At 33.0% G+C, this 27,410-nt stretch overlaps 2 protein-coding genes across 4 annotated transcripts in view; both read right to left on the bottom strand.

Moving 5' to 3' along the window:
• Twin (CCR4-NOT transcription complex subunit 6-like twin) overlaps window positions 1–27,410 on the bottom strand; it is a 424,494-nt gene that overhangs the window by 8,139 nt on the left and 388,945 nt on the right. For all 3 annotated transcript variants that reach the window (XM_076313825.1, XM_076313824.1, XM_076313826.1), the window contains 2 exons: window positions 17,921–18,233; window positions 10,825–10,976 (listed from right to left, as the gene is read on the bottom strand). In XM_076313825.1, coding sequence (XP_076169940.1) covers window positions 10,825–10,976; window positions 17,921–18,219 — 451 coding nt within the window. In that variant the 5' untranslated portion in view covers window positions 18,220–18,233. The remainder of the gene's footprint in view (window positions 1–10,824; window positions 10,977–17,920; window positions 18,234–27,410) is intronic.
• Yip1d1 (Yip1 domain-containing 1) lies at window positions 582–1,828 on the bottom strand. The gene is made up of 2 exons (XM_076313829.1): window positions 1,480–1,828; window positions 582–1,348 (listed from the first exon to the last, which is right to left on the bottom strand). The coding sequence occupies exons 1-2, from the start codon at window positions 1,670–1,672 to the stop codon at window positions 807–809; spliced, it is 735 nt and encodes a 244-aa protein (XP_076169944.1). The 5' UTR covers window positions 1,673–1,828; the 3' UTR covers window positions 582–806.

Here is a 27,410-nt window from a genome sequence, read left to right as displayed (position 1 = left end):
AATATCAACCGAAAATTACTGACGACCAAATGTCTGAACAATTTAAAACTTGCTTGTGATGCGAGAATTTTTTTACGTTTGAAAATAAGTGACAATTGTTGTGTGTAAATTATAATTATAAATGTAAGGACAAATGACAATCATTGTGTACGGATTACATATTCCGCTCGCTAATGTAAATGAGTTACTGTTTTTAAAATTTGTTTCAAATGAACTACCTTTTTGTCTACTCAATTTAACATTTATATGAAAAGTAAAGGGAGTAATAATTCTTTAGATGTGGTAAATTGTTTTTTTACTGCAAAAATTTATTTACTTATCACAATAAATGTATAACGAACATTTTTAGAAATTTATGACTGTATTATTTTTTTATAAAAATGTGTGTGCCTACATAATCTTATAAAGAGGGAGAAATTGAAAGATAAAATATACAGCTGATTATTATAATTTATTTACAAATGATGAGAAATAATCAAAAAACTCAAACTGATACGATATAATAAAATATTATTTTAAAATATGATTTATAAGATGTATGAATAAGACTCAATGATAAAAGTTTACATATCAATTGAGGCTTCTAATTGTTAACATATTATTAGCAATATGACTGAAAAATATTGAATTAGAATGGAAGTGCTTTTCTTTATTTAATAGTTTTGTTCAGAGGTATCGATATAAGACTTTTACTCACAAATTAAAAACTTTTAGGATTTAAATTTTTTATACAGAGCAAATATTTAATGAAAATGAAGCTTTTTATATGAAAATGTTTTGAACACAAATAAGTTTATTATGTGTTATTAGAATATAACTATTAATGTGAACGCGCCATAAAGAAGAGCACAAGGATAAGCAACAAGGAGACGTTGATTTGCTTCTCCAGATATAGTAGAAAGAAATCTAGATGCAGAAAGTGTTGCCCAACAAACTGCGAGCACTGCAAGAAGTAACCCAATAAGACCTTGTAATTTAAGAAAAATACTTAAACCAGCAAGTGCTACTACAGGTAGTAAACAATATCCTAGAATAGATGCTACTGCAGATAATGTTATATTGTTGGTATTGCTCATTAAAGACAAAAGACAATACATTAATATACATGATATTACTGCCAAGCCATAAACATAACCAAAATATGCCTTCGAGGCAGCTATTGAGAGAAAAGCGGCAAGTACTAAGCAAAATGTTACTGGGCCAGCTAAATCAGAATCTTGGAGTAAATAATTTGCATCGTCAATTTGTCCTCTTCTATGAAATGGATTTAATACAGCCAACGTTTTTTGTAATATTCGATCAGGATCTATGCCTAGTTCTTCCAGGAGCGGTGGTTCCTCCTCTTCATCTATAAATTCATTTTTACCTGTACTTTCATATTCAAAGTGATAAATATTAATTGCACGACTTTATATAAAGTACTGATTGCAATATGTTCGTTTTAATTTCCTTTTATAAAATCTTCCCGATTAAACGTACCGCCATTGTATGGACTTTGACTGTGGCTGAGGTAAGTTTTTTGCGTATACAAGGAATAATTTTCAGACGGTTGATCACTGTATGTCTGGAACTCGAATTGTTGGTTAGAATCAAAATTGTTGGGAGAATCAAAATTATATTGGCCTTGGGACGGTTGTCTCCAGTAATCCTCTTGGTTTGTATAGCCTGACATTTTTGCACTAATTGTTATATAAATTCACTTGTATCTCAAAAATGTAATAATGCAGTAAATTTCTATTCAACCATTGACGTTAAACGTTTGGTACTGGTTGGTATTGATACTATTATAGTTCTTACATACTCTACATGATGGCGCGTTGTAGAAATATTGAAAACAACGCATTCATTCACGCATAATTTATATCATCGTAATTAAGTTGTAATACTACTAACGCAATCAATCCCAGAAACGGTTAGAAACAACAATATTAAAAATAGATGAATTTTGCAAATCATCAGGAACCAAAATATTTTTTTATAACATGATTTAAAAAATCAGAAATGTAATAGTAATTTATTCGAGAAGTGTTGAGAAAGATAAAGAACTGCGGTCAAATGCAAGGATTTGACTTAGTTATATCTACCTCGTTTAGTCGCAACTTTTTGGTCTCATTTCTTTTGCACAATTGTTTATTGATGAAAATAAATAATCATCGAGAGAATCATGCAAAAGATTACTCACAAAGATTATAGTAAATTAATAATTTAGAAAACATGAAAAATAATGAAAAGTTGATAATGATAAAAATTGAAGTGCTATAGAAATCATTGGAAAAAGGACTTTGTCTTTGTCTTATAACACAATATTTAAGTTGTAAGCAATCAAAAACCAATAATTGTTTATTCTAGAAGTGTAAAAGTTATATACAGTGATAGAAACTAGCACATACAGAGTGGGGCAGTAATTTTGGTTATCATTGAATACCTTCGTTATTTTTAGAAATATTACAAAACTTTGTTAATAAAAGTTGTATTGTATGGGAGGAACCGTAAAATAATAATAATAATTTTTTATAATTGTAGGGCTTTTTAAAATTTTAAGGTCCTTTTCACTTTTTTAATGACATGTTATACTTTTCTGTTCCTAATAAAATAGCAGGTGTTGACATTATATACAATTCTAATGGCCTCTAATAGAAGGACATTTGATAATAACTAATAGGGTAAAACAATAAGACTTACGTTAGAAGGGGAGTTTAAAGAAGTGTTCATTTGCATCAATGTAACTTTGGAATCAATAAAATTACTGAAATCTGTAAACTTATTATCAGTTCCAAATTGATTGCAAAATATGTTACAATTAGTTTGTGGCATAGTTGGCATTTCCTAGTATACAATATTTTTTAATGTTCCCCAGAGGAAATGTTGCATCAATGTATATGGATCTTTTCAAACATTTCTTATGATGTGTTGAAAAGTTGACTTCAAAATGCAGACCGCTTTATTTGAGCGTTTGGCAAGCTTGTATACAAGCTGTTATCTTTTTGAAATGTTCTAAAGGTGTTTTGGAAGGTCCAGGCTGAAGAGTTTCACACGGTTGAATCCTGACTAGTTCTTATTAGGAGAGCTTTTTTAGAATTCATATCGGTAGGCATCACACTCCCTTTACTAGATTCGCTTTGGTCCTTCAAAACGTAAGGTCCTTTGCTTGATGGGGTTGAGTGGTACTTCTGAAGATGGATGTTCTTCTGGATTGTGATGAGTTGATGTCTATTTGCCTCGGTGCAAAGGTGTAGCTTACTTCGGGTGGTACATCGATATTATGCATTGGTATTTCTTGGTATGTTACACGATTTTCGTTGCAACAACTTTTAAAACATAATTTTTGGAAATACATTTGCTAAATAGCTCGAATAATTTTACTTTCTATATAAATCTACCAAACCTAAAGAACATCACCCCATTTTGTATACTATGCTAATGGTTGTTTCTTTTATTGTTTGTATTCTGTGCTGATCTTTTATGTTTTGTAGGTAGGTGCCCATATTGAAGTTTGGAGCAATCTTTGATGCTTGAGGAATTTGATTTTTTAGTATGTGTAAATTATGTAAAGAGCAGTTAAAATTCAATTTGTGTTTCATTTTTACTTCTTGGATTCTTCCTCCAATCTTCATTATGTTATTATTGTATATTAACGTCAATCAGTTTCGTTAGTAATCATTGTGTAGTTATTGACGTCTTGCTAATTTCGAAATGGAAACTATTATTGCAAATTGTGTTAGTAGTGGGATTTTCCGGAATTATAATATAATGGTTAGATGAGTAAAAGTTAATTTTTCTATGTGAAATATAGTACTTAAGGACATCACTTAAATGTAAATCGACGATTTTAATGAAACTTACATATAATATAGTTTTTAGAAAAGTATTTGACACTTATATTTTTTAGAACTTTATAACGTTTTTACTTTTCATACAATATCTCATTGTTGTCAAAAATTCTGGGTTTTTATAAAAACTCGTATTTTTCGAAAACTGGGGGTGATAGAGCAATTCGGCTTCTGGATTCTTGTTTGGGGTGTGTGGCTCTATGAGAATCACTCATTGGTTATTGAAAGGCAAAAAAAGTTGCAGTTTGTCGGACAGTGTAATCTAAGATATTTCTTGTGCCTATTTTGTTATAGTTTAAACAGTTCACTTTTAGTTAGTGAGGGAGTTGTGAAGGTAGTGGACGGCATGTTTGCCTTATGTCCAAAGGTAAGCTCAAAATGGGTGAAAGCGGTTGCTTCATGAATGACAGTATTACGTTCTATGCAAATTAAATTAAAATTTTTATCCTAATTGTTATTCTTTTCAAGAGTGCAGGTTCGCAATAAATCTTTGACCGTGCTATGGGTTCTTTCAAGAGCTCCATTGCTTTGCGGATGGAAATTTGTGGTTTTGATATGCTTAATTTTGAAAGCTCTCTCAAATGAGTCCATGAGCTTGCAAACAAAATTCGTTCCTTGGTCTGTGAGGATGTGTTTGGAGAAAGAGAAGATGTAAATGTAATGTTGGGGGGAGTTTGTTGATAGTCGAAGGCTCCTGCTGATTTGCTAAAGGAATGAGTATCACACATTTAGTTGGTACGTCATGGATTGATAGTATGAATTCATTTCCGTTTCGTGTTTTGGTAAAGGGTCCAATGATGTCTAAAGCGATTTTGTCATTTGATTCTACCGGTGTATTAGAGTCATATATGTCATTTTCTAATCCTGCCCATTGGTGATTTTCTTTTATCCGGGCTATTGTTTTGTTTTCTTCTAAGTGTTGTGTTGTGCGATGCTAGAATAATTCTTCGTTTTTCTTTGGGAGTATATTCGTGTGGTGGATGAGCCGAAAATTGAAATTTCCGTGTGTGTTTTAGTTTGTGTAGTTCATTAAATTCATTGTATTCTCCTAGCATATCCTTAGTAATTTGTGTCCATTGAGGCTTATTGGGTATTTATATAATTGAAGAGGCATTTGGAGTTTATTTCTATTTTAAGTATTCAGTTAAGAATCGACTGTCTGGATCACTATTAGTATTGTCATGATCAAGTGGTTCTAAAGGTAGGGTTTTTTCTATGGAAAGGATCTTGTCGATAATTTTAGGTAACTGTTTTGCAGGATATAGTTGGGACAGTGCATTGGCAACTGTGTTTTCCTTCTCTTTTCTACATTCAATGTTGTAATTGTATTCTTCAAGTCTCAATTGTCAACGCATGAGCCTTAAAGAAGATTTTTTTACGTTATGAAGCTATTCAAAGTTCTAAACATATAACAACATGGATGTCTGTCTCAGGATAACACAGCGCCTAGACCTTCATTGGAGGCGTCGGTGAATAAGATAAAGGTTTTAGTGAAGTTGGGGCATGTCAGTATGAGTTCTTTACATACTCTTTGTTTAAGAGTACCAAAGCTAGCCTGTTGCTTGCGAATCCAGTGGTACGGTACGTTCTTTTTTATTAAATTCGAAAGATAGGTCTAGAGCGAAAAAAAAATTTGACATTGTTCAGGTGTTGGATAATCTCGTCTGCGTTCGGGAGAGAGTATGTGTCTTGGTCAGTATGTGTGTTAAGTTTCCTAAAGCCTATGACAGACGTCCATTTCCTTTTGCCTGATACGCCCATCTTTTTAGGAACAACTCATGCGGGTACGTTGTACGAGGAGTCTGATGGTTCTACTATGCTTTTATCTAACATGTCATCTGGATGTCTGTGAATTTCCTCCTGGTGGCACTTAGGGGGTCTATATGATTTAATGTTGATGGGTCTGTCGGTTTTCAGTGTGATTATGTATTCCGTTAGTGTGGTGCAAAGTAGGGGATCGGTTTCTAGAGAGAATATGTCGTTATAGGAGCTAATAATTCTTTTACAGGTTCGCGGTTTTCAGGATCAATGTGTTCGGTACGCAATTTTGTTAGCAGTTCAGGGATTCTGTTTAAGCTCTTCGATTTTTCGAGAGGTTCATTAGTAGAAATTTCTTGCTCACCGGTATTAAGGGAACAAACCCTGGTAACTTCATCGTGGATTTTGCAAACTCGAGTCGTGTAGCTGGTAGGCGGAACCTGTACTCCTGATGGTGTGCACTGTAAATGAATGGTAAAATCATTTAGTTTTAAAGTTTTGTTGCTAATTTTGTAATTATATTTTTTTTAAAAAAGGTAGGCCAATGATATCGTCTTCAGTTAATGGGAAATCGTTAGGAACAACTAGAAGTTCATGGCCTTGGTATACGGATCGTAAGGTAGTGGATTTGTTAATTTTGTGTTTGTTGTTGCCTAATAATATGCCTTAGTCCTTTGTTTAATTTTGCGTCAATTACTAAGTCTTCCTTTATCGGGTTCACTCCTGCTCCGGTGTCCAATAGCAGTCTCCCTGGTTTTCGCATTCTCGGTAATCTGTAGAGAGTGTGTTGTAGTTCTTCGTGGTTGTAGTCGACAATTTCCCAGTTTGACCGAAGAGAAAATTTCTCGGCCGAAGCTGATAATACTGGGCTCGAGTGTGTCCTATTTTATTACAGTTGTCGCGTTTGAGATTGATTCGGTTACCAAGAGGGACGTTTTCTAGTATTCGGAACCGTATTCCATTGCGGTTTGAAGTGGACTTTAAGCGGGATATCTTGTGCTGGTGATGAGTTATGTGAGCGGTCAGTCACGATTTTTTACGAATTTTTGATCCATGTTTCTCGATCGATGGCCTTTCCTTGTGCTTTCGCTAGATTCCGAGAATTTGAGGGAATGACCAGCTGACCAATTTCTCTTGCGCAAATTGAGTGTGTACGTTCTGACGGTTAACGACGGTAATTCGTTAAGTTGTTGACAGAATCCGGCACTGTAGGCTTAAACATTTTCATCGAAGCCCTGTTTTATATTTTGTAAGCGATTGCGGCAACCGTTTACGACATTTGGGCATGGAGGGTATCGTAAAGATCTTCGTAACTATTTATAGCACAGTATCGAATGCTTCTTTTCGCGTGTTCAATTGTTTTCTCTGCTAGTACCATGCGGAGCAATAATTGAGGTTCTCAACAATCGTTTCTAGCTATTTTCACAGAACGAATAAATTCTTCTACTCCAATATAGTCCTTATCGCGTTTCGATAATTTTGATGGCGTCACCTGTCTTTGCGCTTGCCTGTGTGTTTTGCTAGTCGCCGTTGTTTACTCGTGATGGTGCCCTTTGCATGTTCCTCTTGTCCAGATAGGCTTCCTCGTCCTCTGAAGACAGAAATTTCGGGCCCCGGTGTTGTCCGATTCTCTTGACAATTTGTCCTCCGTAATTGCTTGAACGTTTATTGTGTCGGCGAGAGTCTTCAGGTATTCAGTTCTCTTGTTACTCTTGTTATCTAATTTGTTCATACTGACTGTCAGTTTATTCATCCGGTGTCTCTGTAAGCTCATTTCTTGTGTCATCATGTCGATCTTCGTAAATGTCTAAAGAAAGAAGCGAATTGGTTCTGGATGGTCGGCTCATTTTTATAGGTGCCCTAGTGTCTTCTGAAGAGATAATGGGGGGAGGATTTCTATATTTTAGAAAATCTCCTTTACCTGTGGTTCTTTGATCCGTGGTTGTTGATCGACGAGTTCAACAACGTAGTCCCTCAGGTTGGAAGATCCGCAGAATTTCCTCAGCTGAGTATCTTCGATGCAGTCCTCGTGAATCCTGGCAGGATCGCCAAAAATGTGACAGGACGAATCTCCCTGTCACTTGTTAGTGAAAGATTCGAGCCACACTCGAATTTTGAGCAATTAGTTAAAGGTAATGATGGATTGGTAAGAGTCGCGACCATCACCAATCCAAACTAAGAACTTTACTTTATAAAATACTTTGAGTCTCGACGTAGTAGAAGGTTTAATGAATTTTGACTGTAAAACGGGCAGAGTAACGATGTGTCGAAAGGTTGACTTCAAAATGCAGACTGGTTTATTCGAGCGTTTGGCAAGCTTATGTAGAGGCTGTTATGTTATTGGAATGTTCTGAAACTGTTTTGGGAGGTCCAGACCGAAAAGTTTCACACGGTCGAATCCTGGGTAATTCTTATTAGGAGGGCTTCTTATGGGGAGGCGTTACATCTACTATGTGAATCGGAATCATTGTTGAGACGAACATAAACTCATCTGTCAAGTAATAGCTATGGCTAGAGCTGTTATTAAACCCGTATTTTATTAAAAGTGTTACTGACTTTAATTCTTTACATGGCATTACACCAAGTATTGAAGAAGCTATTTTATCTAATAGTTCTCGTATTTGTATTTACGCACCCATCTTAGTGATTTTAATGTCATCTGGCAGAAGCAATTCGTTGAATTCTTTAATTTTCGAATATGAGAAAAAAGTTTGCGAGTATAGTCAATTATCGTTTCGGTGTAAAATTTTATATTGCTTATTTGATAATTTTAAATCTAAACGCAAAGTTAAAGCTTCGATTATTGAACAGCCTATTGAAAAAGCCATATATTTGTATTGGAATGAGTTATTTTCTCGATAATTGAGCAGCATAATAGAATTTTTCACCTAACTTTTGTGGTAATACATTGACTCTACGCTTCTTTGATTTCTCACTACATTCTGTAAAAAGTTTAAGCGATCTTCCTCTTTCCAAACCATGTGACACTTTATTTATAAATTTATCATATATTCTATTACAATCTTTGTAATTTTTTGTTATTTTGCAATGAATAAATTTTACTGTTTTACCAATATATTTCGTAACACAGTTAGGCGTATCAATCAGATTTAAGTTTTGTTCAATAAGTTTTAATAAAGTGATAATTTTATTTGAACTGTTTCTTTTCCATATGTTAATGGATTTATCGTAAGTATTGGAATGACATTGATCTAAAATAAAAGTTATTTGTGATGTAAAACATTCTTCAATTTGTTATACTATGGGAACGAATGGTTTTTAAATAAATTATGTACTTTAGCATTAAAAGGAAATATAAATCGCTGGTGCTTGAGAAACTAATGTGTTTTTGCTGTTTTTTTGTAAAAATTAGAAAATTTATAAAAACTGCAAAATGAATAATTTTTGATCTGAATAATAATTGCCGCTTGACCTAAATTTTCAAAAGAGCTGTAAACATTTTTTGAGTTAAAAGACGACAGTTAGTGATGGATTCCGAGCAGAAATTATAACCATAAAATTTAATATCTCTTGAACCCTTGTTAAGAAACGCATTAGATTAACTTTAAATTGTAAATACAATACAAATAATTTATACTAAACGCGTTTTTCATATTCCAAAAAAATTCATATAGCTTCTTTAAACATTTTAAGCAAAAGTTATTATAATTGATTTGAGAAATAACTTGCTTGAAAAAATGGTTTCGACTTATTATGTGCTTTCAAATAAGATACTAATTTTAGATGGAACTATAATCAAACAAAATTGACAGATTTTATATGATGCATATGAAACATTTAAAATCTTAAGTGAATGCTGCATTTTTGTTGGCAACGATTCGAGCTTCTGATTATGTCGGAGTTTTCGTCAGCAACATTTGTCGGATCCGGAAACAAACTTCCATAATTCGAAGAGGACGAATGCTTATCATCCCCAGGAAAGAAATTCCCGAAGAGGGGCGAAAAAAACTTTTATTGCTCACTTGAGAACCAAGCAATAATAGGACAAACAATTTCTGAACTTTATACCGTACAGAAAATTATACCAACAGGACCAGAAATATTAGCGGTCATTCGAGAAAAAATAAACTTTCCTTGTACGGTAAGAACATTGTACCGATTTTTAAATCGCATGGAATTTAAATGGAGAAGGACAACCAGCATCAAAAAGATGTTAATTGAAAAATCAAATTCGTGGCCTGAGGAGCGAAACATTTAAAAGCAATCGATTATTGCAGAAAACATACAAATCTAAATATAGCTAGATTAAGATTAAAAAATCTTTGCTATTGGGTCATTCTACGCTAAATCGATTGTATAATAATATTTTATTATTGGTCCATTGCCTTTTTTCGTCGATTGATCGCTTCATATTCCATAGTGATACAACGGAATCATTGTATCAGGTTTTTAGTATTCTTAATGGTCAGATGACACTTCAGTGGAGTCGCCTGGGGGTGACTCTTATAGTTAACGTGATGGCACAGTGGCTCTAAGTTGGCAATTTTGTGAAATCGCAAGCAGTTGATTATTTGTTCACTCAATTTCGTAAGTATCCATCGATAATAAAACTTATGGTACGATAAAGTCTCGCGCTCGTTCAGTACAACTTGTGTAGTCTATTCTCACATCACAGAGAGCGAAGATCACGCTTAAGCAAGGATCTACCTTCTGTCCATGTAACAGTGCGGCAGTCTCACAGTGAGATTTTGATTTGTACTTTTATGCGATTATACGTGCATCACGTAATCACGTAACGTGTCGCCATGTACCCAAAATCCTACGTACATTCTTAGAACTCACTCAATCTGCCTGACTCTTCTCTCACATGATACCCAAATGTAAATGCCTTCTCAATCTTCTCTCCCACCGTTCTAATCATTCGTTATTCGTGCTTATAATCGTCCGGAAACTTCATTTACTCTTACAATTATTCTAAATTTTTCCGATGCTACAATAATTTAAACTTTACATTGATAATCTATTTAAAATTTTAAGTATCACGGAGTTATCGACGGAGTATTGTTATTTCGTATCGATTCATACGATTCGTTGCCTGTCTGTAGGTTAGTCCTTTCTACATTGAACGTTTCAGATGGTTAGCATGCAAGATCGAGATGCATTGAGCTAGCTATATCCTTCTAACTTGGTATGAATTTCTGTAACCGTATGTACACAGTTTATAGGTCGCTACATTTTCTACTTTCATTATTAGAAGACTCAAACTATCACTTACCATTGTCCCAAGCAGCTTCCTTTGTCCTAAGTAGGGCGGCAAGTCCGATGTTGTCTTTTGGCATCACTCTATTTAGCATATTGTCAGAGCCTTTTGCATTCGCCATTGCCAATTGATTGAATTCGACTAAATGCTCTTTTATCAAGGTAAATCTGTCGAAGAAAACAAAACGGTCGATTAGAATGACACAAAGACAATTTTAATGCCAATATTACGAAAAAACTTTTATGAATTGCAAAATCTTGGCCTAAAAAGTCTGTTTCCTTTTCGAATTGTTTCTTCATGTAGGTTTTTGGATCAGTTGTTAAGATTCAATTTTGCCAATTTGAATACGATAGCTAAACTATTTTTCAAAAAACACGTAAGAAAGCGTATCATGTACGCCACATAGAATACAAGACTTTTCCCCAATATGTATGGCAATTGAATCAAATTACAACCCTGACAGGTGTTTTATACTTTCGTTAAAATAAAATCACAATATAAATAAATAATCAGAAATGTCGTATGTAGGAAAACTTGAATAATGTGGCTGCCTTTAGAAAAACATGTTCAAAATAAATGCTATTGTAAAATATTATTTTCCAAATATTTATTCTATTTGAAAATTTGCATTACATAGATGTACGAAACAACAAAAATGCATATCGTACAATATTTTCTGTCTATTTGTGAGTTCAGTATTCTTTTTTAAATTATATATGATACAAGAGTGATGAAATTACAGTAGAGACTTTGTTTCAAAGTTATAAATAATTAAAAGATTGGGTCGGCTACATCTGATGATTATCAATCTGCGAACTATCGACGTGTGTGACACAAGTCATTCAGAACGCATCACATCCGTTCGTGAGAAGAAATACAGGTGTATTTACATCCACGCTTCAGTTATAGCCCATTAGCTCTCGTAGAATCACGGGCATTGCTGGTATTGGCCGAAGACAATAACGATAACAAAGGCAGTTATTTCGAAATTAGTCGAAATTAGTCAGCACCTTTGATAAATCTCTTTCTTAATCTGCCAGCAGATTCTTGTAGGAGAGTGTATTACCCATTCACGTTTCATCCATGTATATGATATTTCTTTCTGTTCTTCTGTAGCAATCCAATGCTTTAAGGTACATTCCCCTCCAAGTTACGATGTTGGATTTTTTAATTAATATATAAACTGTAGGGAAATTATTCTGTTTCGATACTTTCATTCGAAGGTTAGTCTAGTACTGCCGTGAATTATTCTATCTTACTCTTGAAATGACTACCATCGATCTTCGCCACTGTCTTCAACCAATTGCGAACAACGCTTGTGATGCTAGGAGAGCTAATGGACTGCACCTGGAGATGTAAACACAACTGTGCCTACTTCTCGCAAACGAACGGTACTTATCCAGATAACGAAAGCAGTAGGTTCTTGCTAAAATTGATAAAGAAGTACACACGTCACGATGTATGATATTAAATCTGTACATTATATTCTGTAGGGTGTTAGCAAGAGTACGAGTGTGTATATGTGAGAGAAGGAGAAAGAACGACTCTAGGCGGGAATTGATAACAGGTCGTGAATAACGAAGAGATGACAAAGGAGGGCTACCTGATGGGACAGTGGGATTTTTACAGCAACGCTGATGCGAAGCAGACCCAACGTCTGTTTATCAACTCATAGATCTCTCTCGAAGACAAACGTATCCGGTCTATGCTTCTCGCATCCCTTGAAATGATACTATCCTCCTGACCTAAATCACGTAGGCTCAAAAATCCCGGTGTATAAAAGAGGCCGTCGCTCTGAATAAGAGAGTAGAGTGTGTCTCTGGACGAGAAACAAAAGAGAAGCGTCGCGTGTATTTGAAACATATTATTTGTTACCAATTGTAGATTCAGTATTTATTCCCAACTTCAAATCCCACAGTACATTATGATTATATATTTCTTTTAAATTATTAGATATACTAAGTTACATTGTAATATTATTCTTTTGTCCTTTTATTTAAGACGTGTAATGTCCTGAAGAGGACTCAAAGTTAGGGTTGAAACATTGAGGTTGAGATTATTTTGTGCTGGAGTCACATCCCCTCCCAACATTCATCTCTGTATCCGTGATCCATGCTGGTCAATGATAGTTTAACGCACCACTTCAATGTAGTTTGCGAATGGAATGAGATATAATCCGTTTGGTAGAGTATTCTACCTCCCAGAACATACTGATCAACATTATACTGGGCATTGTTGTGTATAGTAGATGACGTACTACATCAGAATTCGTGTATTATACATAGTAGTATAATAGACAATAGGTTAAGTAGAAATGTCTCCACTTATTCTGTCGAACTTCGTCGAATTGATTGATTGCAAAACGACAATAAATTCTTACAATAATTCTGACAATAATTCTTTCTTTATTTCCATGGTGATTGTCACCGGAAAATGGTCATAATTTAAATAAAGTTGCTGTACACAGTTGGTCCAGACTAACAAAATTACATTCGTTTGTCAATTATTCCACTGGGTATTATGAAGCATAAACCTATCTACTCGTACAAATCCAGATGGGCAAATTAAAACCCGATCGACAGAATTTTTAACCCATTTTATGCGGGTTGTGTGGCTTCCGTAATGTGGACTATTTTTGAAAAATAATTGAGCTAGAAACGGTTTTCTAAAAATCGTTTCAATTACTGGTATACCATGAATTTTCATTTTATCCTTTTTAATTCCATACCATGGAATTGATCGAACAGTCCTTCGATGATATATTACCATCAAAGAACATTTTTTGTATATATTCGTCTTAGACGCCTCTTCCCTAAAACGCATAACACCTTGTTATTGTTCTAAGGATTGTGGGTTGCACCACTATCTGTTCTTCAAAACATATTACTGAATATTTAAATAAGATACAATAAGCTCTAAATTCAGTGAATTTATGTAGTACTTATATTCAAAGGTTTATTCCGTAAATAAATAGCGATATAGATCCGAAATTTAACCAAAAATATACGAAAAACGTACTAGTACGTGTCCTATATGCATTGAGTAGAGAGAGTGAAATCCATTTCTAATAATACACAAGTTGTTATCAAAACTCATCCACACGCACTGCGATAGTTCCATCCGCAAGTGTCCATTAAGAAATCCCCACAAACATGCATCGTACAGTCTAATAAAACACATACATGCATTGCAATTATTTTACTATCTAAAGTAAGTATCCATGTGTACATGCACTCCAATGGTCCCGTCGGCGAGTGTTTATTCCACATTCTGTAGGTTAAATACAAACGGAACTATTATTAAATTTTCAAGTCTACCTAAATTAAAAAGTGTAGACCAGAGTCTGTGGATGAATGAAATTTACGCTTGAGGCTGTTGACGTCGAACGATGGCACTAGTGGCAGATTCTGCATTCTTGACCGAAGTGGTACGGGAAAACAAACATCGATCACGGCTTTGTATTTCTTTAAGGGTGCATTCCTCTGTGACACCTTAAAAAATTGATTTTTTTTTATTTCATTTTTTGAAAGTTATTTGAGACTGTACATTTAAATTTCGGAAGATAAAGGAGAATGTTAAAAAATGATCAAATTTTGGGTAGCTCCAGCACGTAAAATATTTATAGGATATTTTTTCTTAGATGCGAAGATTAAGAAGGTAGATGAAGTAGAAAGTGTACAGAGCGAAAAATTGGTAATTCTTCACTTCAAATGATAATAACTTCGAATTAAATGTTAGAAATGCAAGTTTCAAATACTACTTCATAGACATAAGCCTACATGTATATTACAATTGAAAAAATTGTCAAAAAGTATTGATTATCAACCGTAGAACCAGATAAAGATAACTTATGCTACAACTTTATCTAGATAGAAATGAGTATAAGTAGATTTATATTATTTTTAATAAATACAAATTAGTTCTTTTCGTTATAAATAATTTTCAAAATATTACTGATTATTACGCATATTAAATTGTATTAATATTTTCATTACGAGCAACTTATCGAATCAGTGATAGTATTTAAACAGAAACGAAATCATTCTGTTTCTCAATACCTAACATTTGATTAGAAGGCTAGGCCAATTTGCAGTGTTCTCTCTCACTCGGTCTCGCTACGGTTGTCGCCGTCTTCGACCAATGGCGATTGTCGCTTGCGATAGCATGATCGGCGACGAACTCAGGGCGGAGCGTCGATGTAAATAACTTGTGTCAACATTTGGCAGCACCACGGTATGTATGCGTGGATGAGTGAGTGTTTGGATGTGGCTGCGTTGGAGGCGGAGGAGGGAAGAGATCCTCACTCTTCTATCCTCCTCCCCTTCTCGGGGCGTAGTCGGGGAGACTGCGTGAGTTTCAACTTTATGTTCACCTATTCGTTGTTAGGTGGGGGGGTTTGGACATCCCCTTTTCTCTCAGCTGACATTCAAAGGCGCGGGCGTGATCACCGCGTTGCATGTGAAAGGGGCACTGGATGTTATACCGCTGGTAGTTCCCAGTGTCTTTCTATGGTCATGTGAAAGTGATCACTGTGAGGATTTTAATAAGTAGGTTCTACAACTGGAGTTTCGAACGGGGAATCCTACGCTCTCCCCGACCTTATCCGAAAGGGCCAAGGAAATCTTTGGAAGATTTCTCTCACGTAAAAAGCAGCTCCTAAAACTTTATTCAATGAATTCAAAACTTTATTTAACGAACGTTTCAGTAGTCTACTACGGATTATAGACACGATGGATATGTACACAATTATTGGTCGTGATGTTGCTAATTTTGCTTGAAAGATTGATGAGAAACATACTTTCATTGTAAAGGTCCGAGTGTAAAATACATCAGTGTTCCGCTGACTGATACTGATACTCGGTTAGAAATACATATAGGCGAAATTTGATTGCTTTTTTTTCCTTTCTTGAAGCGAGACTCGCTCAGTTGTATTTATATTGAGGAAAAGAGTGCAAAACAATAAGAGTAATTGAAAAATAGTTAGAGCAAATAGGAAACTGAAAAATCGAATAAGAAAGAATTAACATTTGACCGTCGAGTACATTTTACGCATTACAAGTATTTAATGACAATAATTGTGATAATTATTGAGGTTTAATGTATTATATTTTTACGGAAAGTAATAAATACACGTAACAATTGTATTGGTATATTGTTTGACTAACGTCGGCGAATGTTCTTAACGAATTTTATAGTGAACTTCGTATCTATGATCTATGGTGTATTCTAGCGACCCAACGAACGTTGAACAATTAAAATAAAAAATTATTATAGCGTTTACAACATTGAAATTACAAAGTAACATATCAGAAAATGTTCGTAGAAATTTAATAAGAACACAGTTATGTATGCCAAAACGTGGACGTCATTTCTAACAACTTTTAAATTAAAAAAAATTAGTGAAAAGGAGGCATTTTGTCTTATTCTGTGTCCTCATGTACGAACATTGGGAATGTTTACAAATGTTAGTAGAGATAATGAAATCTTGAGTTTAATCTTGATCAAGTGCACGTGATAAATTTTCGAAGTTATTTTTCTCGAAAACGAAACTTCGTATGAAACAATTTTTTTCTATCTCACATTTTGAACAGGTGCATAGGTGTCGAAATATATGTGGACGATATTGTAGATCTACAAACAAACAAACTTTGAAGCAAACACATGGGTAAGCGTGGGCGATTTCGTCATTTTTTAATAAGCTCCTTTGTTAACGGATACAGCGAAAATTAGATCACATATACCAACTTTATACCAATTTCATATTTTAAAATTCATGGTTAATACGGTTGGGTTTGAAATGACCACGCACGTCGTAACTTTGGGTTCTGAAATCATACATGGTTGCTGGCTAGCAACTATTTACGTGTATATTTGACTTTTCTTTAAGGAAAGAAAAAAATATTTTTTCTGTTCTTATGGAAAGTTATTTACATTATTTAGCTTTTTAGGAATACAGAATAGGCCCTATTTATCTACCAACCTTGATTAGTACAGGTTGAAAAATTGTAACTCGTTTATATTTTTCGAACAAACAACTTTTTAAAAATTGAAATAGAAAATCTCACACCATTTTCTAATTAGCAACTAAAATGTATGTCTGGAAAACTAAGAATTAACACATTTCAATTTTATATCCAATTTTTCTACAATTCTAGTATATAAACCGGAATTCAACATTACCAGTATATAAACTATGAACTTTATTGTATTACACAAACGCAATTACTAATTGGAATTACCTGATTTTAAGAATTTTAAACACGGAGGTATGAATATGAATATTTAAAGTTATAACATTGAAAAAATACAGTATGTTCGCGAAATCGTGGTAAAATCTGAAGCGGGTTAATTTTTCGCATAAAACTGAGTAAAATATATAGAATAAACTCTTTCTATACGTTGCTTTATTTAAAAAAAAATTGAAAATTCATTACGTATATGTACCTTTAGACAATCGAATAGTTTTAACATTGATATAATAAATGTATAACATCTCTGATAAAGTGTCGTGGTGCTCGTTGAAAATTAAAATTTTTTCGAATGTACGTCAGTATGTCTTCTAACGAACTAGGTAAATCATCAAGTAAAAAACGCAAGTACAACAATCCTGTTAAATTATCCTTAAGGAACACTCCTTAAAACAAAGGAGTTCGGTAATTATACAGTAAACAATATAATACGCCTCAAAGTAAAGTGTACAATAAAAAAATAAATTCTTATTGTTGTTCATATTCATTAAAATACAGATTTATGTGTAAATAATATCCATTAATCTAATAAATGTGAAATTCTTTATAAAAATACAGTTTCTATTCAATCTATTTGTAATAACAGTATTCTTAATATCTGTCTTATATAATATTCAATTTTTTAAAAGGATTTTACAATTTTGTATATGATACCGGAAATTTACGTATGAGAATAAACTTAAAAATAGATATACTATTGTTAACCCTTATTTAGAGTTAATAAAGAAACTTAAGATTCCTCAAAGCAATGATTTAGTACGAGAAAATTTTGCAATTAATTTCTCGAGGCGATAATTTTTTAAACGATACTTATGTCGTGTGTTCAGTTAATAAGAAAAGGTATTCAAATATTTTACACTTACTTTGCCATCCTGAAAAAAATGGCGCAGCCGTCCACATATTTACGGTCATTCTCCGTCATCGTTTTTGCGCGAGACTTCGGAGAAAAGATTCCATCGTAACCGTCGTGCTTGAGTTCCGGTAGGAAGAAATTATAGAATTGGTCTGTCTCGACCTCCTGCAAGCTGATGATGTCTGCTGCATAATGTCGTATTTCGTCGAGAATTCCTTTTTTTCGATATTCCCAATCAAGCGCCCAGCTTGGACAGTAACCGTACATTTGCCGCGTTGCATACTTGTCGCACAGCACGTTGTAACACATTACTGTGAATATACCTACAATAGAAGAGAAATGCTTCGTGAGGAGGGAATAATAATACGTTATGTTCTTTCTGACGAAAGATTAGTAAAATTATTCAGCAAATTAATAAATTTGGCAGGATAGAAATGAACAATCAATTTATCCGAACATTTCTACTAGTCATAGTTTAAGAGGGAAAACTCATTGAAGACCGGAAAAGACGTTAATTTGATGGATTTCTTTAACGATGGCAGATATCTAATAAAAATGTCAAGCTTGTGTATTAGAAGTATATAGCTTGAAGAATATTTGTGATAATTTTTATAACAAAATATTAATATATAGAGAAAGAATGAGACTCTTGGTTCGATGGTGCTCACTTTGATTATTTAATCACACAGTACGCGGAATTTCTCTAGTTTAGTAAATGGCCTGAAATAAAAAATATCGAATTTTTAGAAATTATATAACTGTATCTATTATTGCACGTATGGATTCTTAAAAACATTAATAACAGTGGACAAAAAGTTTAAATGTTGTAGTTAAAATAGACAATTTTTCAGACTCTCCATAAAAAGCTTTCGAAAGAAAAAAATTACTATTCGAAAAGATAGAATCATGTTTTCTCAAACACGTCAATAAATGTAACTACAGAAACCGTACTTAATAAAAAGGTAAAAAAAATAAAGTTAATAAATTTTGTGCATACGTATATTTTTATTTTGGTTTGTTTGACTAATAAAATGTATTTGAGTAATAGGTATGTATTTTATTTTATAAACCAACTAGCCACAAATAAATCTAAGTAACTAAATGTTTCACAAATATAGAGTAGTTCAACTGAACAAGACTACCTAAATATCTTCTCCAATTGTAATGACAGAAGAAATGTTTTGCATCGATCTTTTCTTATATATAAATGCATATTTTTGTATTGCATATGCGAGTGAGAATCTACGAATGTAAATAAACATGTTTGTTATCGTATTACGAATAATCTAAATCTTACGCGTATGTAATATAATTCAAAATTGTTTAATGTTTTATATTTTTTCCAAGCTCTCGGAAAAATTCACTGCTTTTTCTTTTAATTTTATAAAATTGTCCTAATGCGTCGAACATCAAGTTTCACCCCATTTGTTTGAGCTTGGACAAAGTGTATATAAAATAAATAACCACAAATTTTGATAATAATTATAGACTTATTCATACATTTGTTTATTTCTTTATTTAAACAGCATGTAATCTCACATGTGTGTACAAATCTATATAGAGAAAAAGCTAATTGTTATATTAGCTTAGTGGAAGTTTTCTTTGGTACGTACAAATTTATGTGCTTTAAGAGTTGTGGGCAGCAGAGTATGTCATTGATTAGCCCAAAAAGGAAGGGCGTATTATTAAAATTTCTGAATTCCATTGATTTAACTCTTAGTAAACCTGTGATCGGTCTATGATTATAAAAATCCAAGCTTTGACAGTTGTAACGATGACAGCAGAAGAAGAGTCGTTCGACTGGTCAAAGCTGGTGTTTCGACAACGATCTTAGCTCAGATCTTTATTGGAAGAACATACGTAGTGTTCGTTAATGCCTAGCAATTGCGATGGTATTGTCACTCATGAGAACCGTGAGGCACGGTCATGTGATAAGTTACACGGAAAAGTTAAATTATTTAAAGACGGGCATAATTTGATGCGAGTAGTTTTCAAATTAAATCATGCGTATACAAGTGCATCAATCGATGCAGCTGTATCATTCCCTATAACGAAATATTAAGTTATTTGGGCAAAAAATTTGCTAGCTTAGGAGCTGGTACGTGTGACATCTACCATTTTACGTTTGCATGGATGTTTATAAACGAAGATTCTTTGAATTTTGATAAAATGTACAGAAATTTGAAATTAAATATGGAAAAAAGCAAAGTATTTCCTTTTATGTTGTGTTTTGTCCATTAGAATGGTGTTGAGCACCCATTTTATTCTTAATTTTCCCCATCGTTGGAGAAAAATCGTACCAAAGATGTAAGATGGATCGAGAACCGTGCGATAGATATGTGCTACTAAAATTCATCGGTTGAATAGCAGAGAAATACGGATTTAAAAGGTTTCTAGAATTTCTAACCATCGAATTAGGACCATCATTTGCTATGCAAATCCATGTAGCGAGGAAAGGTTTTGTCAGTTTTGATTACAGAAAATCTAATCGCCGGTTCGGTATATGTAATACCCTAAACCTCAACAAAGGCAATATCACAAAATAATTATCTTCGAAATTTCGAGAACGTAGTGGAATATTTCGGAATTTCATTGAGTAAAATTTTCCATGTAGTGCAATATTCCGGAAACGCCGCGAATCGATAATCGAAACCTTTACACGTCGCTTAAAACTATGCGCAAATTACAATAATAACATCTTACAGTTAGTTTATTCTAGTGGCGGAAAATACATGCAGGGACGTTAATTTTTAGACAAAAGGCGCTCGTTGTTGTACCATTTAAGAATGAAGTTTTTATATTACGAATCGATATTTCGTTCAACGATAAGTCCCAGGCGTTGAAGCTGAAACTTAAACATCAGCTTCGAAGAGAAGATATTAAAACAAGTGGTATATAGAAATTGAATATACCTACACAGAAAATATTCTTCAGCCTAAAGTTGTAATTATTTTCTACCAAGTAGAGAAGTGAAGAAAGAAAGGGAACAGAAAGTAAAAAAGTAGAGAAAAAAAGTGAATGAAATCAAGTAAGACAATAAAGTAAAGAAAGTAAAACGTGCGCTGTAAGCCTTCACAGGTTCCTCGAATCTTTCCCACCTCGTGTCCAAAGTGAATGTATAAAAGGATGCTCATTAATAAAGACTCATTAAGTATCTGTCGACTCATTCGTATATTTACAATTGTTCAAAGTGTCATAGTATCTTTTTACAATGGGAAAAACGACACGACTTATTGAACAATCTAATAATATTTAAGGATTTCATAAGGATTTTATTTCTGTGAAATCATCAACCGCGCAGAATTTGTTTTATTTTTTATTCCGTCGGGGAGGATAATTCTTCTAGTGTATTAGATTGTCCCATAAGTTCGTGCTCTGTTTTTCTATCATATAAAATAATATTTCAATCTTATCTACGAAACTTACGAAAAAATGTAATCGCCCTCTTTTTGTACAACCTCTTCCCACTGTTTAGGCAACGACATGATCCCATTAGTATAAAATTTCTTTGATTTATCATTCAGATATTTTTCTAAAACATTTTCCATTGCATTCACATTGCCAAATTTCTTATCAGCTAAATAATGTTGTAACGATCGAAATATTAGGTTGTTCAATACGTTTTATCGAACGACAAAACTTATCGAGCAACCTACTAGATAGAAGTCTGCTGCAAAGTCGTGATGGAAAATCACATTACCACGATTTATAAGTTTTGTACGTTTTCCTGAAATTTTTTCTTTTAATTTTTCAAGCTGAACACAATACAGGTCGACGTTAATTATTCAATTTTGTGGAAACAGCTCGAAGAAGAAAATTCTTCGATAATTTCATCGTACAGACGGAAGAACATTGCGAGGGTGTGAACCAAGTTTTGCAACTTATTTTGCTGGATTTTAGTTTTCGTACCAAGTTCGTTTCCCTTAGGGATTTTGATAAATGATCTATTTTTCATCTCCAGTTACTATACGTATCAGAAAGGTTTCCGTTTCGTTACGTGCAAGCAACGATGTGCAAGTGCATATTGCGATCAGGTCGATTACACTCCGTGAGCTGATGCGGTACCCATACGTTCGACTTTGGTATCGTTCCTATTTTCTTCAAACGTCTGTGTATATATGATTTTGACATGTTTAGTATTTGCGACATTTCTCACACTGACAAACTCCTCGTTTCGTTCACCAGATTACGAATTTTGATTTTGTCCGTCTCGATTGGACGATTTGGTTCGTGGTTCGTCTTGCAGATTAAAATTTCCTTTTTAACATCAATCGAACCACTTTATGCACGTACGAACCGATAAAAGATCTTCCCCATGAACGACAGAAATGTTATTTGCTGTCTTTGTTGCAGTATTCCTTTTCGAAATTCATACAACCTGAAACGATGAAAATGGATACGCAATTGATTCATTATTTTATCGGGTGTTGAATACAAAATTCTTATAACTTTACGATCTGTGGCTTTCGAATGCCTTCTACAGATTAAACTGAAGCATACAAGTTTAGTCATCCAAGTCCTTCTATCTCTTTGTGATTATAAAACGTAACGGAAGAAGTATGAACATACAGCTATGGGACGACCTAATAATTGTACTTTATGCCAGAAAGTTGTTTTTGCAAGATAACGGTTATGAATATGTTCTCCTTTTGAAACTTTCAGATCAAAGATACATTTATAAAAGTACGGAAAGAATATGGTCCGATTTTTTGGTACTTTCTTGACAAAATAAGGTTATTTCTAGTCGGAACATTTCAAAATTTACATCACAACATACTGTTAAAGACCTTAGTGCACCCTTGTTCGGGTACTCGACTTACGCACTAGTTGACTGTGATTAACTGGCTGTACTAGGTAGTTGTATGATTTCAATGAAGTCTACAAATAAACTCGACAAATTTCACAGTCATTTCAAGAATATCATTTGCACCGCTAAAGCAGGTTTACTGACCCACTCTTGGCCAATGACACGTTTTAAACAGGACAGTAATATCCGCTGTCAAGTGACACTGGTTTCAAATAATCTAATCCAAATCCTCCTCCTCGCTATTAAGTTGTCCAATGAAGACAAGTCATTGACATATACAGTTTGCAAGTACGGGCGAGTATCAAAAGCACTGCCTAATCGGTTTTTAAATAAATTTGTGGTTCTAATCTTGCCACTTGAAAGCGAGAATTACTGTAATCGGATTAAGAAATATGAGCTTCCTTTTTTTTGTTCAGTTAAAATGAGAAAGTGTCATTGCTCAATGGAAACCACGAGAAGGTGGTGGGTTCTTCTTCCATCAGGAAGGGAGAAGGACAAAAGAAAGATAGCATGAATCGGATTGCAGGTATGATTACGGTCAAAACTGTTGCATTGTATTGAAAACAGTTTATAATATACTTTATGATAATTACATAGAGGTATAAAAGTTTCTAGTGTCACTGATTGGTAGAGTTGTAACAAAGCAAACTTGCAAGTTAGCAGCATCTTCTGTCTGTCCATTCTGATTAACGTGATATTAGCATGATACTAATTGTAAGTTACTATAAGACGTAATAAATTGGTTTTCTAATGACTTCTATAAGCCTATGTGAGATGCTTCTTTAACGTTGTCACAAGGTTCTTTAGCATGTGCTATTGCAAAGAAATGCAAGTTATGAGCAATACACGGAAATTGTTTACAATAATTTTTTATTTCCATATAAACAAGTGAACGCTTTTGTTCAAGGTCATTTGAAGGTTAACATGTCTTATGTGATTGAAACGAGTTTCTTATGAAATGCATCACTATATTAATGAAAATATGACGGTTTATTAAAAGATTGTAAGACTGTCGATAAGCTTGAAATTGTCTAAAATATGACAGTGACTAAAAATATACGTCTATCGGTATGTTTACCTCTTCAAAATAAATAATTTTCTTTTTTTACATTTTTTATAGCATGAAACGAAATGAAAATAATGTATTTTAAATACTAAAGAAGTGTACCGTGTATTATAATGTCTGTTATTAATAATAATTTCGTATTTCATCGTGATTTATAAAATTATAAGTTTTAGTCGAATTTGCAGACACTACAAGTTAATCTATAAAATTATAAGTTTCAGTCGAATTTGCAGACACTCAAGTTATCTACCGTTTCTTTTACTTTATTTAGGTACAAATTTTCTATTTTGGCGATGTACTCGGTTGCAAACAAACGGCAATTTTTTCGTTCAAGCGATTGAAGAACTCGTTTCAAGAAGATAAAAATGTAAAGAAACAAAATTTGTATGTACTGGTCAATCTTTTACAAATGCAGGTTTGGTTAGATAACACTGTTTGACAAATTGAAATTTTCTTCAGCCTTCCAATAACACTGTTCGACAAATTGAAATTTTTTTCTGCCTTCCAATAACCAGATGATGATCCTTGTAAAGCTATACTCCCCAAATAAAAATCCAGAAGTCGAATTACTGTATCACCATTAGTTTTTGAAAAACATGAGTTTTTGTAAAAACTTAGAATATTCGACAATAATAAGGTATTACATGAAAAGTAAAAATCGCATTTTTTTAAAATAAATTCCAAAAAGAAATAATTTAACAAATTTGTTTTAATTTTGATTTCGTACTTCTGTGTTTTCATTATCAGCATTTAGAAGCTGTTCAGCAATTATAATTTATTGAAAAATATTTGGCACTGCTATCCAAACGCTTATAAAATTATCAATTTTCAACAATTTGGAATATCCTTAGAGACACACTTAAGTATCGGTAAAGACGACAATGTATCCATGTTTTAACAAAATCCGAGATATTGCACCAAAAAGTGTCCAAATTCACGTGGAATCCATCAGTGAAATTATTTGTAAAATATATTTCTTTGCAATATTCACCTATTAATTTCGTTGTTATTTTTTATTTTATGTAGTTTTATTCAAATAACATGCGCAAGCAGTATGATCAGCTAAACACGTTTCGGTGATCTAAAACTGGATGTAACAGTTTGTTATGATATACATTTTAAAATAACTGGGTGAAAAATAACCTCATTTTATAGTAAAGGTATCAAATAATACCATCATATTTTTCTTATATACTATTATGTCTAAGATACAACATTCGCAAATTAAAGATTTGCAGATAAAAATTCAATTATGTTGCCCGTTTTCATGATAACAGACAACAATCACAAATTTGAACGTGCTTTATACTTAAACACCATATTATTTTACATAGTCTACATTATATTTCAATTTTACCAAAATCCTTAACGAGAGAAAAGTGAAAATGATTTGACATAGAATGTTGACCACAGTTACTATAACAAATTAGTAGTGTTGACAGCATATTTTGAAATATATTAATTTACATAAAAAAAAATCACAATTATGGAGATCTCAGAATTAGTATTATTAGGTAAGAAACGTTATACAGAGTGTCTTATTTAACTCTTATATGTACAATCAACACGTTCAACGTTACTGGACAACCAAAGTACTCGGATGCCTTATACATAACATTACGATATATCAGATATTTAACTATTACTTTTATTTCATAGAGTCCCAAAGCTCTTAATTTTCTCTTGCTATAACATATCGAATGCTCTTTTAAATAATCTGGGCAAATAATTACTTAAAATTATGATATATCATAGTTCCATGTTACAGTCACTCGTATGTCTCAAGCTCATATTCGCAATAAAAGGTCTCTTACTTTATTTATATAAACAGGTATTCGATTCCACGAAATGAACGAGAGAACAAAATTATGTGTAGTAAAGTATTGTGATATACTTTTTGTGTACTTTTATTCTTGAACTTATATAGTGCCTTTGTGGAATATAGTTTACAATTTACAAAGACTTTTTTTTTGGATTGCCACAGGTGGAAAAAAAATATTCGTTTAACCGCATTATTGAGAGAAAAATGTTCTTCTTCCTCTGACAATATAATATTATCCGATAGTGGGGATGAAAATTAGCTGCCAAAACTGGAAACAGGTTTACTGAATGAAGTTTCTGACATCGAGAAAAATATTAATGGAAACCAGATACAGTAGTATCCAGATACATGATCATCGATCTGGACAGTATTTGGTCGAATAACTGGAGACATGTATTCCAAGAATTGGTGTGATGTTCAGTCGCTGAGTAGTGTAATATAATATGGGATCGAATATCCATGAAAAGCAATACTAATAAAACGATGAAAATTGTTGTTTTAGATTTTTTTTTTGTGCATTTTTTCATAAAGTATTCATAATATTTTTCTGATTAAAATGAGACCAATCACAATATAATTCGGATTACATTTACTCGTTTAGTAAATTCATAATTCTTTCTTTATATGTTCGGTAACTTTTATATTTGCCAAACTTATCTGCCTCCTTTTCATCTAAAAATTCTAGTAGACTATTATAACAAAAAATAATTATGTTACTACAATTATAGAACTGATTATTTAAAATAGAACTTTATTTTAATTTAAAAATTTGTATTCACATTTCTCTCTCATTTTTTATGCAACACCGCCTACCAATTCTTTCACTCTAATTATAATTATTATCATAAAAATATTAGTAAAATATTACTGTTGTTGTAACACATGTGTTATTATTTATTATTCTAAAGTCTAATTTAAGATGTACCAGTCACATCATTTATGTCCAAACCTTTCAGTTGTTTACTTAAATATTATTCTTTTAGCTAAGATAACCTACTATTGTAGGTGGCCACTAGCAATCTTATATAACATTTTCGATATTACTGCCCTTTCTCTTATTTTATTTCAATGTAAAACAATAGTACATTATTTAAAAAAACAAATAATTGCCGTATATTTTTACCACTCAAAGTAATGCATTAAATGTAGAAATAATGAGATTCTTTTTCATCAAACTTGCAACAGAGAGTATGCTGACTAGATCATGTTCGAATATTCCTTTCACTTGCACTTTTGCGGAATGCGATGCAAGTGGAAGAAAAACAAAATGATGGGATCATGTCATATAAGCCATTCAGATCCTATTAGAAATACAAATACAATTACAATTTGCAAAAATTGTTATATTATTAATAAATAGTTATAATTTGTATGTGAAGATTAGTTATTTAAATTTGTGAGCATAAATTTGTCTTTTTAAAGCATCAATAACGTAAAAATGTCCAAAGAATGTATCGGTTGTGTGATATTTTTACAAGAACCCAATTTATTCAGTTTTCTCTATGTGTTCTAATTTGCATCACTTCGGTATTATTCTAAATAGATGTAAGGTCCTTATTTCGGTTAATTTGCGTTACCTTAGTAATACTTAATGAAATAGAATGTTCGATTTTCGAAGCTTCGATCGATCAGTTTGAAGCAACTTAGCTCAACGATCGTCAGTTCGAAAACACTATCCTTGACAGAGTCACAAGATAAGAAATCCTTGCGAAATTCTGCGATAATATTCCGCCAAATATTCTAGAAAGGTTCCCTAAGCGGTCATCCCGTAACGGTCTTTGTCTCTGTCGATCATCGGAATGTTA

Source organism: Ptiloglossa arizonensis, chromosome 6, assembly GCF_051014685.1.
Source record: "Ptiloglossa arizonensis isolate GNS036 chromosome 6, iyPtiAriz1_principal, whole genome shotgun sequence".
NCBI classification, from domain to species: domain Eukaryota; kingdom Metazoa; phylum Arthropoda; class Insecta; order Hymenoptera; family Colletidae; genus Ptiloglossa; species Ptiloglossa arizonensis.
The sequence above is the reverse complement of the archived record's forward strand: the minus strand, read 5'-3'. Positions and strand labels throughout refer to the sequence as shown.

Bases quoted from the DNA above. Each gene is read 5' to 3' on its own strand.
- Yip1d1 (XM_076313829.1), bottom strand. From the start codon at position 1,672: ATGTCAGGCTATACAAACCAAGAGGATTACTGGAGACAACCGTCCCAA. The intron at 1,349-1,479 runs GTACGTTTAATC...ATGAATTTATAG, and splicing joins TCAAAGTCCATACAATGGCG to ATGAAGAGGAGGAACCACCG.